The 19,449-nt window shown below is 36.5% G+C and overlaps 1 protein-coding gene across 6 annotated transcripts in view; it reads left to right on the top strand.

Annotated features, from left to right (window-relative positions):
- The window catches only part of CCHa1 (neuropeptide CCHamide 1), a 122,908-nt gene that overhangs the window by 86,083 nt on the left and 17,376 nt on the right, over positions 1 to 19,449 (top strand). For 4 of the 6 annotated variants that reach the window (XM_089728086.1, XM_089728083.1, XM_089728084.1 and 1 more), the window contains exon 2: positions 12,640 to 12,756. In XM_089728086.1, the coding sequence (XP_089584212.1) occupies positions 12,654 to 12,756 (103 nt within the window). In that variant the 5' untranslated portion in view covers positions 12,640 to 12,653. Of the gene's footprint in view, positions 1 to 2,289; positions 2,434 to 12,639; positions 12,757 to 19,449 lie in introns of those variants that run through there. The other 2 variants (XM_089728085.1, XM_089728082.1) reach the window with 1 other exon arrangement.

Below are 19,449 nucleotides of genomic sequence, written 5' to 3'. Positions count from 1 at the left end.
TTCGGGGTACGATGCTTTTTCTTTCAGGATACAGTGGTGTTTTCTTGTTTCAGGATACAGTGGTTGATTCTTCCGTCAGGACACAGTGGGTTTTTTCTTTCAGGATACAGTGATTAGTCTTTTTTCAGGATACAATGGTTTTTCTTCTTTGATTCAGTGGATATAGTATGTGGATACAGTGGTTGAGTCTTCTTTCAGGATACGGTGGTTGAGTCTTCTTTCAGGATACAGTGGTTGAGTCTTCTTGGATTCAGTGGATGTGGTATGGCGCGGACTGGTTTTGGACAGACTTAGTGATTCCTTTTTGTTTTCTTCAGGATACGGCGATGAGCTTTTCAAGTAGACGGAGACGATCCGAGGACCCGTGTTTTTGGATCCCTTAACGCTGCCACCAAAATGTTATAGCGGGATTCGCTACGTAGATTTTAAAAAATGAAATACGAAGTTATGGAGGTCCGACGACAGTCACGCGCACTGATTTAGAATAGGATAGGAGAAGACTTGACCGCTCGGGTCGAGAGATTGAATCGGACTTGACCGCTCGGGTCGAAAGATTGTACAAGACTGTCCGTTTGCGGGGCGGACGGAACAGGAGAGCTCGGGAATGCTGATTGTACAGCTTGGTTAGGGTTGTCAGCCAAATAGTGTTCATACTAGGGTTATAACAGTGCGGTGCAATAAATGCTAACTTCTTCCCTATTAAATGTAAACTATTTTCTATTTGATCCTTATATGCTCTATGCAACTCTTCGTTACCTTCAGCAGCTTTAGTACTGGCATATAAAGACATAAGCTTTAAGGTTGTTTCATGTAAATACGATACGTTATATACGCAGGCCAGACTAAAAGTGTCTATCTGCTTCAGAATTTGTCCTTGTTTTAACAAAAGGATGCCATTAGTATTGTCTATAGGATTAAGGGTCAAGTCGGCGGCTGTGTAGAGCACGAAGGCTCCTGCGATGAGGGCCCTGGAACAAGATGTGGTCTACGTAAGAGTTTGAAATGAACTCGAATCGATTTAGAATTTGGGTGGTGCCCTATAATTTCTGCGACATTATTAGGGTGTAAATGAATGATTTTATACGGACCTTTAAATACTGGTTTTGTCTTGTCACTCCTGGTGGTTTTGGCGACCTGTTTGTAAACGGTTTCACCTACCTTAAACGTGATTGTTTCCGCTGCCTGGTTTCTCTTTTCTATTACCTGCTCTTTGTTCTTAGACACGTGGGCTGCTATACATTCCTGTACTGCTTCTGCATTCTTGCGGTGATTGAGGACATAATCTTGATAAAATTCTTTAGGATAATATAGCTCTAATGGATTTCGGGATGCCGTATGACCGAATAAAAGCTCACGTGGTGTATAGCCTGTAGTACAGCAGGATTCCCAATTCTCCGGAACTCCCGCTTGATGATAGTCGCCGTTCGTAGATTCGTTGTATGAGCTCGCGAAAATAACGGTTGATACCGTTCACTCAAGCCTGAAGAGTTCTATTCAAGGCGAGTGTCGCGATCCTACCGACTGCGCCAGTTAAGTTACGGCGAACGAGTTAATTATAAAAAAAAGAATTTATTTAATTAAAACGATGTTTATTCGTTTGAATGTACTACAAGACTAATTTATAATTACAATATATTTATTAAAGTAAACTTATTGCTAAATCTGCAATGGTGCAGTTTCTGTTATGACGCACGGGGTCATCCGATGTGGATTCAGCAAATACGGGCATCGGGCGATTGCCTAACTAACCACACGCGATTTTTTTTTTATTGCTTAGAATGATGGACGAGCTCACAGCCCACCTGGTGTTAAGTGGTTACTGGAGCCCATAGACATCTACAACGTAAATGCGCCACCCACCTCGAGATACAAGTTCTAAGGTCTCAAGTATAGTTACAACGGCTACCCCACCCTTCGAACCGAAACGCATTGCTGCTTCACGGCGGAAATAGACGGGGTGGTGGTACCTACCCGTGCGGACTCCCAAGAGGTACCAGCTTTAAAATAAAAAAGAATCAAAATGAGATGAAATTTGAAAATGAAATTGAACATACGAGAAAGCGTGAAGAGAGTGCAGTGATAGTGGTCTAGTCCACATACAAGTTAACTTTTTTTTTTCGTTAAGTTCAATATAATAGCTAGCATTATAGATACAAAAAAAAATACATTGTCTATACGATAATAATCTTTAAGAGTGCAGCGACAGTAGCCTTAATCGTTCAGTGAGATAGCAATCAAAGAGGTTGTGGCATAAAAAATGTGTAGCGAACAAAAATTCCAAATGACAAATAACACATATTACATGATAATATTGAATTGTCGTTTTACGAGACCGTGTGTGTCGAGCGAGTTACGGGTATATAAGGGATGGTAACTCCAGGGCGGTCAACAGACTGCTGTGCAACGTCGACTAGGCAGGACTAGGAATACTAAGTAAGTAATTTTGACTTGTATTTTTTTTAGACCGGCGTCATCGATTTTATAATTTCATCATCATAATTTTTTCCTTTTTTTTTTAGAAGCTTACGTGTAGATTTATTTATAATTTTAACAGGTGTCTTTTAAAATTGTAATATGATAATGCGTAATTTAACATTTAATTCAAAATAAAAGTAAAGTTTTATTAATTTTATCTGAAGAGAACAAGGCTTGGATTGCTTATTGTGTTTTGTGTTTAAATAATAATATAAACATTCTATTTTAAATAATTTAATCATGACCAAAAATGATATTAATTAGCATTAACTCGAATCCATTTTCAACTAGACCGGAATAAGCTTCGCTTACAATTTTAATTGACCCTTTATGAGGGGTCAACTTCTAAGATTTTAATTAAATTACAAAGTGCAGTATTTTAATTTTCAATATAATGTGCCGCGTTTGTTTTGAGTCTGTAAAATGTCGAGTGTATAATTAATTAAATCATAATGAAAAGTTTTTAAAAAGGGTAATTTTTTTTTTGGCCATAAACTTTTCTTAAATAAAACTAAAATGAGTTATGTAACACTCAGTTATTTTACTAAAAATTTTATAGATATTTTGTTTTATGCGTTTTTAAAGTGTGATTTAAACTATAGATGTATATTACAATCAAATATCTGGTCTTTGGTTCAGTGCCACTTTTCGGCCTATTTCCAGTTAAGAGCGTATTCTGTCTTTTAAAGGAAAGGGCAGAAATGTAGCAGTATTTTTCTATGAGATAAAAATAATTATATTATATCATATGGAACTCATCACCGTCCTCGTCGAACACGTCTATTACGACGAACTAACCCATAAACAGAACTCATTGAGATTCTTGCCGGGCCTTCTCAGTGGGTCGCGATTCCGATCCGGTGGTAGATTCCGCGAAGCACTGCTCTTGCTAGAGCTAGTGTTAGCAAATCCTCTCAGGTTGAGCCCGTGAGCTAACCTATCCGTCCGGGCGTAGCTGAAAAATCCTCTTAGGCTACCAGCAAATAGGCACAGAAAATTTACAGATAACATAGCAAGAAAAAAAAATCAGAACATAAATCCTCTTTGCTTTATTAAGCGCATACCTAGTTAGGACCAGCCAAGTACGAAAGAACTCCGTAAAGAAAAATACTAGATTTCAATACCAGAACTGTGGGAAAGCGGGAATGTAGAGCAAAACGTAAACATCTTGTTAATTAAGCTTATGCAAGTTTGCTACGATGTGCTTTGAAATCATATTTTTTTATGTGAAAGCGTTGCCATTTCCTTTTGATATTTCTGTACTTAGGCCCTTTAAGGCCCTCGAACGCTTAGAGGCCCCGCCATTTTAAGCTAACATCTACGCACGTTTGTCACTTAATGTTTAAAAGTCACAGCTCACTACGATTCGAAGTATTATTTACCGAGGATTGATTATTGTTCTGTTTCCTAAAAAAATACTACAAATAACGAATCGATTGTGGACTATTGGGTGAGAAGTTTAGTGTTTCCGTACTAAGTATTGCAGCTTTACCAGTTTCGAAATAACACATTACTCTTTCATACTGGTGCTATGCCAGCTTGTGGGACCACATGGGTAGAGTCGGTGTTTATGGGACAACAACTAAGGGATACAAATGACACTCTAATCTCAGATATCCCACACCGGAAGGCAAATATGCCGGAGTGAGTGCGAACCAATTGCATCTCTGACAAGCTCAATTATAAACATATTTGTTTCCTCTGTCACAAATTCCATATTCCACAATTCGGTAGGCAGCGGCTTGGCTCTGCCCCTGGCATTGCTGAAGTCCATGGGCGAGGGTAACCACTCACCATCAGGTGAGCCGTATGATCATCTGCATACAAGGACAATAAAAAAAAAACAACAACAATTTCTTCAATGCCTCCAATAACCAATTAGCATCATCAATCGTGAGTTCATCTGCTCATTAGAGCAAATACACAGTGATCACTCGGTTCTTTTCGGGAATATCTCGCGTAACATTACCACATTTGTTAGATTGGGTCCTTAATATAAAAAAATTAATAAGTTCCTCGTGAGCCGTGAAGATTAATTAATTCTAGCGCCATAATATTGACAGTAATTTAAGAACACAAAGGTTTTTGTTAAAATTAACGGAAAACACTTATTGTAGTGTTTGAACTTTTCATTTCCTTGCGTTGCTCGCCACTTCCATAATTATATTACCATGATCCACGGTGATCTTACACGAAAAGACTTTTCATATATCCTAAAAGGAACAGTATTGCAACAGAATGGAAACGTATGACTTATAGCAGAGGAACAGATTCCGATATCCCATCATACGTCAGCTGATGTAGATGTACTGATTTTACTGGTGGTAGGACTTCTTGTGAGTCTGCACGGCTAGGTACCACCGCCCTGCCTATTTCTGCCGTGAAGCAGTAATGCGTTTCGGTTTGAAAGGTGGGGCAGCCGTTGTAACTATACTGAGACCTTCAAACTTATATCTCAAGGTGGGTGGCGCATTTACGTTGTGTCTATGGTCTCAAGTAACCACTTATCACCAGGCGGGCTTGTCTATCCAATTAAGCAATAAAAATGTAGACAAAATTTGAGCTTGCTCGACCTACTCGTCGGGGCACACAATTTACGATAAAATTTTATTGATTACTTTCATATTTTATTGTAACATATTGTTCCTTTATTAAGAAGGTATTGTATAGCTCCTTCTCTAGATTTACAGAAAATTTATTAAGTGATTTCTAGACACCGTAAAATTTATAATTTTTACGTAGCCACTATGAGATAAAATTACAATTTTATTATTTAACGTCAGCTAAAGCTTAAATCAAAATCGAAAGTTTCTAATCCGGTAGTAGATGCATTCGCGAAGCTAGTTATCCTTAAGCTGCTAGCTCACTTTTTGAGGCACCGAGTGCGTGCTAGCTCACATATCCTAGCGCAGCTGAAAAAGCATTCGGTTGTCCAGTAATAATTGAGTACAAAAAAAAAAAAACAAATAAACCCCTAAATTCAGTCATCGTTTGCGTGCTCAAAGATTCAATCCCTAACAATGCTCACACAATACGATATGTATTGTCACATTTACTATTTTACGTTTAAACCATATTAATTTGTAACAACTAGTGTACGGTTTTTCCCGAACGCTAACGTCCCACGGGATCGGAATAAATTGCGAATGTCAAATCTATCGGAACGGCTTGACGAAGAGCTTTTCTGTATTATTTTTCCATTCAAACACAAAAAGCAACAATAGTCATAATAACAAAATAAGAGAAGAAATAGTTTTCAGTAGGCAGTTGCTCAGTAGCATGAGCATTTGCCGATTTAGGCAAAAGTATTCTGAACATCACACGCACAAGATACAACAATAATCTAAATTAGTTAAAATTTCAGTGTCTTTCATTTGATATCGGATAATATTCATTTGGGACAATGTAGCCCACTGAGTTTCTTGCCGGATCTTCTCAGTGGATCGCATTTTCGATCCGGTGAGAATCTACATTCTGAGAAGCACTGCTCTTGCTAGGACTAGTATTAGCAACGTCATCAGGTTAGAGCTCCGTGAGCTCACCGCTCGGTTACGCTGCTATAACCTCTAGGCTACCTAACAGCTTAGGTAGGAATAAATGGACAATGAAAGTTAGTCGAATTACACTACACTACAACATAGAATTAACCAGAGCTATATTACAATTAACGCTAAAATTCGATTATACTGAGAGGCAATATAAGTCGGACTCCTAATAACGATTGCCATGAAATTGTATAATACAGTCAATCATGAGTGCTGCTTGAGACATGAGGCCGAAATCCCAATTGTATCATGTTTCTTTTTGTTTCCTAGTTAATCGTTGGTAGCCTGGAAGGGCTATTCCAGTTTCCCTAGGCTGGTCGGCTAGCTCACGGAACTCAACCTAAGAGACTTTGCCAACAATTTCCCTACCAGAATGCCGATAAGCCATTGCAGTATGCTGGTATAAAACTCAGAGAATGCCCATTCTCTGGTGAATCACTTAATCGCCTTTACGTCACACACAAGAGAACATAAGATGGTGTTATTCTAAACCACACGGCCGACTGATTACTTTGCTCTTTTTCTAAGGTATAATCAATTCTAAAATCAAATCCTTTTTCAAGCGAGGTATGGAGAGTCCTCAGCCGTAGACAGTGGCTTGACTCTGCCCGTGGCATTGTTGCCATCCATGGGTAACGAAAACCATGGACCATCAGGCGCGGCGTATGCTCGTCTGCCTACAAAAGTAATAGAAAACTTGTAGAAAATTGTAACTACATTGAGACCTTAGAACTCTTATCTCAAGATGGCTGGCGGCATTTACGTTGTAGATGTCTGTGGGCTCCGGTAACCACTTAACACCAAATGGACCGTGAGCCCGTCCAGCCATCTAAGCAATAATAAGAAAAAAAAGGAAAACAAAACTAAATTATAACAGATAATTTCTTAATGTCATCAATCCCTTCATACTAGTGATCTCTAAAAAACTTTTAAGGGAAATTACATAATATAATAATTTAATTTAGTTCATCATTTTACCGAGAAAACGTAATGTATAAAACTTTTGCAATACATTTGAAAATTTTAACGACTCGATCAATCAATTGAGGGAAACTTTTAAAGAAAGGTCTGCCTTTATATGTCGTATTTATAGTCCAGATAATTTTATCAATCATTTATATCTTTGAACATGCCTAATATTAATTATTGGTAGTCAATAAAATGGTCCTTTATAATGAAACATCTCTTCATCGCACTTCAAAACCTGATTTCTTTATTACTTACTATAGATAGATTACTTACTAGTAGTAGGACCTCTGTAAGTCCGCACGGGTAGGTGCTACCGCCCCGCCTATTTCTGCCATGAAGCAGTAATGCGTTTCGGTTTGAAGGGTGGGGTAGCCGTTGTAACTATACTGAGACCTTAGAACTCTTATCTCAAGGTGGGTGGCGCATTTACGTTGTAGATGTCTATGGGCTCCAGTAACCACTTAACACCAGGTGGGCTGTGAGCTCGTCCACCCATCTAAGCAATAAAAAATAAATAAAAAGCTACTTGGCGGCATTGAATAGTCCTCAAGAAGAACAATCGACTAATGAAAATACTACTTTAGATTTGTAAGTGACTAACATCAACGTGTTACTTTTTTTATTTTAGTCATTCCTTCTCTTATTGTATTATCTTGGGTTTTAAAGGCTGCATAAATAATAACCAAAATACTTCGAGCCTTGTTATCTATTATGTCCCTGTCGTCTATACTCAACTAAAAAAACCTTCTGTATGAATCTTGCAATTGCGTTTTGACCTATAGGCAGAAAGCTAGAAGGAAGGCTAGAAGGCTAGAAAAGTAATCGTGGCCAAAGTTATTTTTTTCATTTATATCCTTCACACTTACAAAGTAAATAGTGCATAGAAACTTTATTTTATTTTATTTTGCAACGTACTTTATACCGTGTCTTCTCTACCCACAAATCGACAGATAGTCAAAGTTACATGAAATCGTTTATTTCGAAATATTAAAAGTTTTAGTAATATACACAATAGATGTTCTGTTGTAAAATTCATTTTCATGTTCTAAGTATGAACTACACATCGTTCATCTAGTACATCACATGCACGACACACAAATATAATTGTGTGATTCGTCATCTTGTGATCTCGGTAATGATACGTAAATCCAAAATGAGAATTTTAATTAAAATCATTTCGGCTCAGTTGTTAAGTGAGCTTCGTAAGACGCGACTTATAAAATATGTATCCCATCATTTACCTACATTCATAATTGCTTTGGCTATAAATAACTTCTTCGAATCAGATTTTTGTAGTTGAATAAATAGCAGAGCATCAAAACACCTATGTAGAGTAGCGCTTGTTATGTTTTTTTTTGACAGTAGTTTAAATACAAGGATTTGCTCATACATACTCCAGCCCAATTTACTAATCCTCAAATGAAAAATAATAAACATTTTCAAAAATATTTACTATGTATTTCACTTGTAGTAATTAAAAATAGCTGTTGACTCGTAAGAAACACTTTTATACTGTCAACCTTTTAACCCATTAGGTCGTAGGTAAACCAGGAATTTAAATGGAATATCTGACATAAACGACATGGGATAAAGAATTAAATAGCATAGCACTGAACGGTGAAACAACTGTACACGCCTACGCAAGAAAAAAAGACGTCTACATCAACAAGGGATAATAGTTGTCTCCGTGGCTTAAGACATGCAAATGCATTGTGAAGATAAACGCTGTTTTCAACGACCTAAGACAAACGCTGAAGCGATAAATCCGTTATGCACTTGAGATAGATTTAGTAAATAATTTTGATAATATAATATAATAGCCATGTTAGCTGTTCTTGATGTTTTCAAGTATTCCTCCTCGATCATCGTCCCGATAATTCCATTAGTTGATGGCGATCGTGAATCGATTAACTGTAGACGACCAAGAGTTAATTTTTCATTTAAAATCTAATATGACACCTATTATTTTGATAGGTCTACGGATTTTTGCGCTACAAAAAATCAATTAGTATTGTAGACTAGCGACCCGCCCTCGCTTCGCTTCGGGAGCTGTAATTTATTATTGATCTTTTTGAATTTGTCACTCTTCATCTTTCATAATATCGCGCACTCAGTTACATATAGTCAGAACTATTCTGCTGCCCCACCCTTGAAACCGAAACGCATTTCTGCTTCACGGCAGAAATAGGCAGGGTAGTGGTACCTACCCGTGCGGACTAACAAGAGCTAGTACCATCAGTAAAAAATAGGGGTTGCGTTAGAAGGTGTGTGGTATTTTAAGCGATTTAAAAATAATGCTCTAAAGACACTACAATGTGAAGATCGTTTGAGATCTTATCATTATGATAAATTTGATACTAATCAATGATCATAAATCAAATTTCATGTCTTTATGTGTCCATCGGTGGATGCTGGGTACAACGCATCCTCCACCATATTGACTGATTCGTGTATGCTGAATACTCAAATTTTACCAAGCGCCTACTTATCTTTGTAAACTTCTCCCTGGGTATCAATTTAAATGGATGTTCTTGATAAAGTTCCTTTTTTTTTAAATCCTACCTAAGCTGATAGCCTTGATATGATACCTACCCGCGCGGACTCACAAGAGGTCCTACCACCAGTAAGCTGTAGTCAAAATGATGTAGTGTAAAAGACAAAGTTTAACTACTTTAAATACCAGATGTTTAGATTTATTAATTTAGAAGTAAAATTCAATAGATTATAATCAATAATTCATATTATTTAGTAAGTAAATTTAGAATTTGCGTACTTGGCTTAAAATAAACGTTCTCAGAAACGACAAAAATAGCTTCTAGAACTAAATTTTCGAGACAATATGACATTAAATATCACAAATTCGTAAAAATTGGCGTCAGTTTAATGTACATTACTGTTCACCAGCCGCCTTCGCATCAGATTGCGGGTTCATAAAAACAACCTTCCAAATTGACAACACCATTGTCCATATAATCGAGTGGTCACTGAGTAATATACTAGAGATCTTTCTGTTCTAATTCAGTATCGCGTTTTGGGAGTACATATACTTTAGTCGTGTGTACAGAGGAGAGGATTCTAATTTCAAAGGTATCAGATGATCCAGATAAAGCAGATTCAAATCTGAACTTACTGATTACTTATTTAATGTTAATAGTCCAAAAATTAAACTTAATAAATGCTAAATAAATCTTCTACAAAGTGACCTATGGTCTTGTTAATATTCACTGCACTGCATGTAGATGTAATAAAACAAAATACGGTAGGCAACGGCTTGGCTCTGTCCCTGGCATTGCCAATGTCCATGGACGACGGTAACCACTCACCATCAAGGGCGTAAGTTCGTCTGCCTACAAGGGCTATAAAAAAAATCAGCTACCCGAACATTCTTAATTACATTCTATTTTCCTTGCTTTGATCACTGAGCCTGAAAAATATTTGAATACATTTGTATTTAAATTGTGGCAGTAATCTTATTTCACAAGTAAATGCTTATGACTTGTTCCAACTAAGTAGCCTGATTATATCTCTTATTTATTTTTCCTCAGATATAGTCTCTATGACAGACTTAATACACAGTTGCCGTTTACGACTTGAAATATTAATTTTGTCCCATTGAATAATTCATTTCTTTGCTCTCGCAAGAGACTTAGACTTTACGTTTCAAAACTGGGTAATTGAATTAAGTTATATTTATTAAAACAAAGGGCCTTAGTTATATTTTCACTTGTATTCCGCAGATCGACAGAGTTACCGTCGGATTTTTACGAGTTAATAGACAAATTATGATTAATGAGCTGTTGTTGTTATTGTAGTCCTAGAGTACCCCGGTGGTACATAAGGCTCTCACAAGTTGTCTCTACTTAACCCTGTCTTACGCTTGCTCCTTGACATTACTCCAGGTCACGTTGGCAATCCCCATCTCACTTTCCACGGTGCCTTAATGTAAAGAAACTGGTGATATGGCCTCTTGTTAGCGCGCACGAGGAAGTACCACCACCTTGCACCGGCCTATTTCTGCCGTGAAGCCGTAATGTGATTCGGTGTTTTGGATGGATGGATAGGAGCTAATGTAAAAAAATTATCAATGGAAATTTGTGACATTATCCATAAAAATCGAACGAAACCTTATATATCTATACTATGTATAATCTATACTAATATACAAATCTACAGTGGTTTTTACGGATGTTTCGTTATAACTACTGAACCATGCATCCGATTGAATTGAACCTTGGTATCCGTGTAGAAAATACGTGTACTTAATGGATAGGCTAATATTTATATGAGTGTTGGACTCCCTGCATCAGTTGCGGGGGCGTTAATGATGAGAATCTTTGTGGGGGTGAGAAATAATAATGTTAATTTTAAATGGCCAGCGAAGCGGACGGTTACACCTAGTATATAATAAAACTACAGTGTGTGATTTATATATATTATATAAAAAAAATATTTTACTAAATTTTTTGTTTAACCTCGGTGGTGTAGTGTGTAAGTTAGTAGTAAATCAGTCTGAAATATAGCGTTGTGCAACTAAGGCGTAAATTTTATTAAATCCCGCGAACACCGCACTCCTCACTATAAACCTGAAAATATCCACTCACGTTTCAAGCTGAGTCTCGATATTTACGTTATTGAAGTCCATGGGCTCCGGTAGCCACTTAACACTGGGTGGGTCGTGCGTGAATGAAGCGAAGCAATAAAAAAAAAATTGGGGAAAATCTGTGGTACTCACTGTGTCAGGGTCGCTTCAAAAAACAACACTTTATAATTCTGTTGTTTATAAATAAAATAATTAAAAACCTAGGTAGTTAAACGAACTGTTATCTCAATCTTATCTTCACTTAAAGTTTTCCAACAATATTATTTAAGAACAAAGTAACTTAGCGTACTGAATTAAATCACCCGGTAGTTTCCTTGTTACAGTTGAATTCAAGTTTCGTAAATAAATTCAAACTTTGTTAAGTAATTAAAGATTTCTAATGCTAAATTTTAGCTTTAGTCGAAGTTAAGTGTTTGTTTTATAATAAAAGTTTTTTTTTTAAACAAAATAGTAACAGAGCCGGGTCATGCTTTGATATGGATTTTGGTAAATTTATGAAAAACGTAGGCTCATTACGAGTAGAAGAAGTATTCGCCACCTGTCACGCGTCGGTGATTCAATGATGAAAATCTTTCCTGAAGTTTGATAGGCTTTAAAATTAACGATTTTAAATTTAATGTATGGTTTAAAGAATTTTAAACGTCATCATTTCTATGAAAAAAAATGCTTGGGCCTATATTTTTTCTCTATGCGATCCTAAGTAATTCGATTATGACGAAACTCGGTACATTCGATGTTAGTACTCCAGAAAACTAAAAACTGTCACTACTACATATTATTTATACTATTAGTAATTAATCACAGCTGAACTAGACCAGATTTCATTCGATTTATAATAAAAATCATCGATATTTCAGAAAAATAATAAAATCGATTATTAAAATGTTTTATATATTAAAGTTTGAGATGTATGCCAGAATCAGTCATAATTCAATAGTATTGTTAGTATGTCTGCCCACGTTTTCAACCGACGCTTGAATTATTTGCAAAAACATCCGGGTTATATATTCGAAATATTATGTTTAAAATTTCTGCTTTCTCATTACTCAGGATTACAAACATTGATGTCATTCGCAATGGAGAAGACATACAAACGGTCCGGCCACAGAGCCACGACTAGGATCCTAGTTGTGTTGCTGGTGATATGTCTGGCGGAATGCGCTACAGGTAAGAGCATTATTCATTGTTACAATGTGCTGCACGTTCTAGTATAACTTTATATCACAGTAATCCGTTTCGGTTTTTTAAGCTGTATTTAACAGCACATTATTGCAAGCCATTTTTCAACGTAATTAAAATTGAAAATGCTATTTACGAGTCATATATTTATTATAGAACTAGCGGCCCGCTCCGGCTCCGCTGGGGTCTTTAACAAAAATTTCAACGATATTTGACGTTGTTTTATTTTTTTAAATAAAAGAACGCTTATTGCGGCACAACTACAATAGTTACACATATGCTGTCAGTACACTTTTTGTAAATAGTAATGTGTTCTACAAATTCGTAGTACATTATTTTATTTTATCATCAATAATTTTCGCAGGGCACGCGATATAAAGAATATTTTAGGTATTTTTTTACAACTTGGGTTATATTATTGGAGTTTTAGTAAGGATCCCTAATTTTTTTCAAAAAATGTTATAGCCTATGGCACTCGGGAATAGTCTAGCTTCCAAACAGTGAGAGAATTTTTCAAATCAGTTCAGTAGTTTCGGAGCCTATTCAATACAAAGAAACAAACAAATCTTTCCTCTTTATAATATTAGTATAGATTGTGAGAAGAATTCATTATATTTACCTCGGCTTTGGTGAGACGGAGATATAATTAAAATCCCTTTGCACATATTAATCTCATGTTTGAGACAACACGTTTCATTTCGCATACTTTACAGATTTCGTGGCTAGGGTGTTTGTTGTTCGTCGACATTAGAATATTATGCCAACTAACGTCTGATATAAAAAAAAAAATCTTTGAAAACTTTTTACTGGTGGTAGGACCTCTTGTGAGTCCGCGCGAAGTGGGTACCACCACCTTGCCTATTTTGCCGTGAAGCAGTAATGTGTTTCGGTTTGAAGGGTGGGGCAGCCGTTGTAACTATACTTGATACCTTAGATCTTATATCTCAAGGTGGGTGGCGCATTTGCGTTGTGGATGTCTATGGGCTCCAGTAACCACCTAACACTAGGTGGGATCTGAGCTCGTCCACCCACTTAAGACATAAAAAAAAAACTGAACTCGTTTTCTTTTTCTCAAAGAAAAATCCTTTTTTTTTAAAAAACTAAAAAGATTTTATATAAAAATTACATAAAAAAGGCTTTTCTTTACACATGTATGTATGAAGTTTGTGTTTTATTGTAGTTTATATCACGTTTTAAGTCTGTGCACATGTACCTAGCCTTAAATTCCGCAATAAACCGATGGGAAACGGGGGTGACTGAAAATCAGACCAGTTTTTGATGCATTTAATACTTTGAGCAGCATTAGTTAAGCCACCTACCTTCTTTTTCGGTTTTATTTCTTTACTTCTTTTGTCTACCTGTAATAATCTAAATCTGTGTGAAAGGCAATAAATTATTTTATTATTATTTATTATATATGAAGTATATGTATGGAGATATATCGCCTTTTCGCATTAAAAGTGTACAATCTTCAAAAATATTCGAAATTAAGTTAATATGCATAAATATTTGGTATCACCAGTATTTTTCTTATAAATACTGTCAAAAGAGCGTAGTTGCGTTTTTTTTTTTAGTTTACCTATGTTTTGACTACTATTAACAAAATCAATACATCATTTTATCTTACTTTAAAATATAGATAATTTAACTGGATTAAAATAAAAAATAAATGTTGCAAATATGATTTATATTAAAAATAGTACATCTTAAACCTTTAAAACACTCTCCTGTAAAATTAGTAAGTTTTGAGATTATACAGTTTTAATCCGAGAAGACGATATATGTGGCATTGATAAACTTTACTTAGTTTGGTAAAAATATGTTTTATTATGTCATGTGTGATCCGGTTGTGACAGATCCATATTATATTGAAATAATACACGACGTGTTTGAAAAATGTCCCAGTTTTTCGGAGTGATTTGTGAATCTCATTTACGCCCTTTTAGCGAGAAGAAATGCCTCAAGCAAATGTACGGATTACAAATAGGATCAGTTATGTAAGCCAATTCGGATAGTACATCCGAAATTCGTGCGAACATTGTGTGGATTGTTAAAACTGAAAGCATCGCTCGTATCACGAAATGAACCGTGAAACAAACGATGCGTGATATTTCGTAGAGATCTAAATAATTTGGACTACATACATTTGCAAAAACAAAATTATGAAGATCCTTGAAGTTTATGAACGGTCATGATTCATGTAGATCTTAGTTTTATGGTTAAAGTAGATTACACATGCAAATGAAAAAACACGTGTGCACCAGATTTGTCACATTAAACGTGAAATGTCACCATTATTATTCATAGAGCGTGCGTTTTTTTTCTTTTTTGTATTTCGCAAAAAATACGCACAATTGTTGCCGCGAATTTCATATAAAGGGTGATTTTTTAGCTGCATTAGCTCGTTAGCAAATCAGGCTGGCTTTAACGTATAAATGCGATGTCGTATTGCTGAAAAATTGCGTTAATAATGCAAATATAAATTCAATGAGTATCTACTGTGCGTATTACCAGTAATGGCATATGGCACCGAGACGTGGTCTCTCACAATTGGACTTATTAGAAGACTCAAGGTAGCCTAAAGAGCAATGGAGAGGGCTATGCTCGGAGATCCCCTACGAGATCAAATCTGAGATCAAAGGAGGAGATTCGTAGGAAAACCATGGTAACCGCCATAGCCCAAATGATTGCGACGTTGCGGTGGCAGTGGTCAGGGCACAATGCTCCTAGAACGGATAGCCGTTGGGGCCGAAAAGATCTTTAGTTCGTTTAGTTTATTTTAGTTAGTTTCTTTAGTGGCGACCGCGTACCGTCCCACAAGATGGACCGACGACCTATTGAGGTTTGCGGGGTTCGTTGGATGCAAGCAGCGTAGGACCGGTCTTATATAGTGAAGGTCTCTGGACTGATATAATAAAATAAAAAAACATTAATCTTTTTCTATTGCTAAGATGAGTGGACGAACTCAAGAATCAGGTGGTCGTCTGAGCCCATAGACATCAATAACGTAAGAACCGTCATCCACTTTGAGACAAGAGCTCTAAGTCTCCGTTTTTCCGTGCAATGGCTGCCCCATGCTTTAAACGGCATTACTGCCTCACGGCAGAAATAGACAGGATGGTGGTTAAGACAGCTTACACAACATTTGATATTTCTACCGTGTCTCAAGGTGGACGACATTGTCGTTGAGAAGGCAGGCCGAGGACCCAGCCTAACAGGTGGTTCAACTCCGATATGCCCCAAGTACCCCTCTCAAAGTGGAACTCCTGAGATTTCTTTCTGACCCAAAAAATACGTAGTGATTTATAGGGGCTTAATAATCGCTTTAAAACACCATGGCTTGTGAGCTCGGCAATGTATTTGAGGTTAGATATATGACAGGAAATATTCGTAAGCCTTCGCACTGTCAAAAATAAAATTCGATAAAGTTTAATAAAATGTTCATTGAAAACAAAAACAAAAATACCACAACACGTACAAGTTCTGTGTCCCTTGCCGATTTGATTCTTTAACACGTCACGAAAAACTTGTGGAGTTCAATCGAGAGCTCTCGCAAAAAGAAAACATTTGTGACATTTACTTCATTATAACTACTAACGTATGACGTGTTGTTTGTTAACTTCACACATGTTATTGGCATATGGATTTTTTTTTGAATCCATTCTTCACACGAAAGTTCACAAAATAAATCCTGTTTACACCCACATGTTTTGTGGCTCTTTGCATGACCTACGTCTATATGTGTCACTTCGCATTCCTATTTAAATTCCCGAATCGTACATTGTGTAGGCGAAGAGCTGACGGCCAATGGTTACCGTAGCCTTGAGACATGAGGTTGAAGATTCAAAAGCATTTTATAACGACGGCCTCACGGCGCGGCGCGATCGTTCTTTCCAGCAGACATAGACCGTGGTACCTACCTACATATGTGAAGCTACAATATGCCTAGTTCCCTTTTAGTAGCTATGCTTGACGAGTAAAACTGATCATTTATTTATTATAGAATTGGAATTGTTATTCAATCTCTATTAAATTATTCATGAATCAAACAATAACAAAAGCAGAAACAATAAATTATTGGGGAGCACTCAGAAATTTCTATTCAGTGAATTAATTTTTGAGTGGGCAACAGAATTAATTGGGCGTATCACAATAATAATACTAATGTTCTTAATTTTAAGTGGAGCGATCTTCTCCAACCCGGTCTTTTCTGACAAATGTTTTTTCTTTTCTTCTAACTAGTTGTTTTGTTTATTTCATTGTTTAATGATTATTATTTTAGCTTACATAACACAATCAATCGATTAATAAAAATCAAATTTAATTAAATTATCTACGAAAATTAATGATACAATGATAAATTGAGAAACTGGAAGTTTACACGATGCTAGGGCAGAGAAAAAAAAGATGTGGTGTCGTGGGACACCAGGTAGGAACGAAGTTCCTTCGGTTAATGTAGAATCGACACAATTTGCAAAAAAAAAATCGTGCTCAATTTTATGTAGGTTTCCTTGATTTTTCTCTTAAATTTTGCTGATTAGTTTTTATTTAAGTATAGGAAAGTATTTAGGAAATTCAGTATTTTAGGAAATAATAAATTACGTAAAATAGAAAGAGAATGGATGAGAGAACGAAAAGAAAGAGGGAGAAAGAGAAAGGTATTATACACTACTCGCTTGTGTATGCGACTGTCGCGCCTGCGCACGTCTCATTTAACGGTTTTATTCCACGCACTTTTTTCCACGGATTTTTTCTTACGGTTTTACTATCACATTTTTTTCAGTTCGGTCGCGCAGCAAAATCCCTATCCCCTCCAAGCCTGCCGTAAGGAACTTCGTTCCAAAAATATTTTGTGGTGTTGGTAAAAACTGTGAGAAGTGTCATTGTTGCAAGGTTAAAGTCATCTTTGACTCTACTATATATTTAAAAGTACTTAAAGCTACGTAAATGAATGGTAATAAATATACCTACAAAAAGTTTGTTTTAAAATAAATTCACTTCGTGAGATTGAGGCTTGAATTAAAATCTGTGTGAAACGAATTGAATTACTAAATTTTCGGAAGAGATATATTTTTTGAAGTAGCCTCGACAAGCTTTGCTAACGAATTGGTATTATTATCTTCAATATACAATAAGAGCTGATGACAACCCGTTTTATTAAATATTTGGTACAATTTTCCTTAATATTATTTGGTATTAATTATTCTATAGGGTATAATAAATAGATGCATGGCGTATCGAGATCTACACTCAGCATTGGGTGTACACGGATTAAAGAAGAGAAGATATAAGTAAAATTTTAATATACGCCGTTATTTCTGTCGGATTTTCGTGTGATTGGTTCCTAGTAGAAAAAAACCGTCTCCAAAGGTTTGACCGGCTTTGTGATGCCCGCATCTAGTGCTTTTCCAAGATCTACATCGCGCTGGCGGTCTCCCTTGTAGGTTTGTTTCTCTATTGTTGGCAGACGAGCATACGGTCCACCTGATGGTGAGTGGTTACCGTCACCCATGGACTTCAGCAATGCCAGGGGCAGAGCCAAGCCGCTGCCTACCATACGGAGTGCCTTACTGTGCACGATCTTTATTTTATTGCTCTTGTAGGTACACTATACCCACTTCGAGGTGAGTGCAATATTAGGGCACTGTCAGCTCTATCTCACAATCTTTTGGATTATACCGGTTACCATGGTTACCGCGTCCTTAATTCGATCGCGTACGGAAACTCAAAGCATAGTCCACTCCGATCCTCTTTGGGTAACTTTGTATCTTTATTAAGTATACGAATGTGAATACAAAGGCTGCTCCCTACACTTGAAACATCTTAAATATTGACAAAGAATATATGATCGATTTTTTGGATCGTACTTAAATGTAATTACAATTACTTTTAGGTTTTAATCTCGGGTTTAATATCTTGATTATCACGGTATTTCGAATTTTTACTGCTTTCTTAATTCACAAACGACTACTTAATTAAGGCTACGAAAACTGAAGATACTATACATCGCTGATGGACCAGAAAATGGTTGTGTCTATGTCGCCTTTCTTCCCCTACCTAACCGTCGGTAGTTATTCCAACTATTCCAACTTCGCGTAGACTGACAAGTGAACTCACCGGCTCAACCTGAGAGAATTGCTAACACTAGCCCTAGCAAGAGCAATGCTTCGCAGAATCTACTACCGGATCGGAATCGCGACATACTGAGAAGATCCAGCGAGAGACTTAGTGGGTTTATATTTATGCTCATCTGATAATGTTTTTTTTTTAATTTTTTTATTGCATAGATGGGTAGATGAGCTATGGTGTTAAGTGGTTACAGAAACCCATAGATATCTATAACGTAAAATCCTGCCTCCACCTTGAGATATGAGTTCTAAGGTATCAGTATAGTTACAACGGCTACCCCACCCTTCAAACCAAAATGCATTACTTATTGCTTCACAGCTGAAATAGGCAGAGCGATGGCACCTACCCGTGCGAACTCACAAGAGGTCCTACCACCAGTAATTACGCAAATTATAATTTTGCTGATTTCATTTTTATTACACGATATCATTCCTTCACCGTGGAAGTCAATCGTGAACATTTTTTAAGTACGTATATCATAATGCCTATAAAAACTACATAATACTTAGATAAATTCCCTTGGTATTTTAACTAAACTAGAATATCTACTAG

This window comes from Bombyx mandarina, chromosome 06, assembly GCF_030267445.1.
Source record: "Bombyx mandarina strain Sakado chromosome 06, ASM3026744v2".
NCBI lineage: Eukaryota > Metazoa > Arthropoda > Insecta > Lepidoptera > Bombycidae > Bombyx > Bombyx mandarina.
Note: the sequence above shows the minus strand (reverse complement) of the source record. Positions and strands in the feature narration are given on the sequence as shown.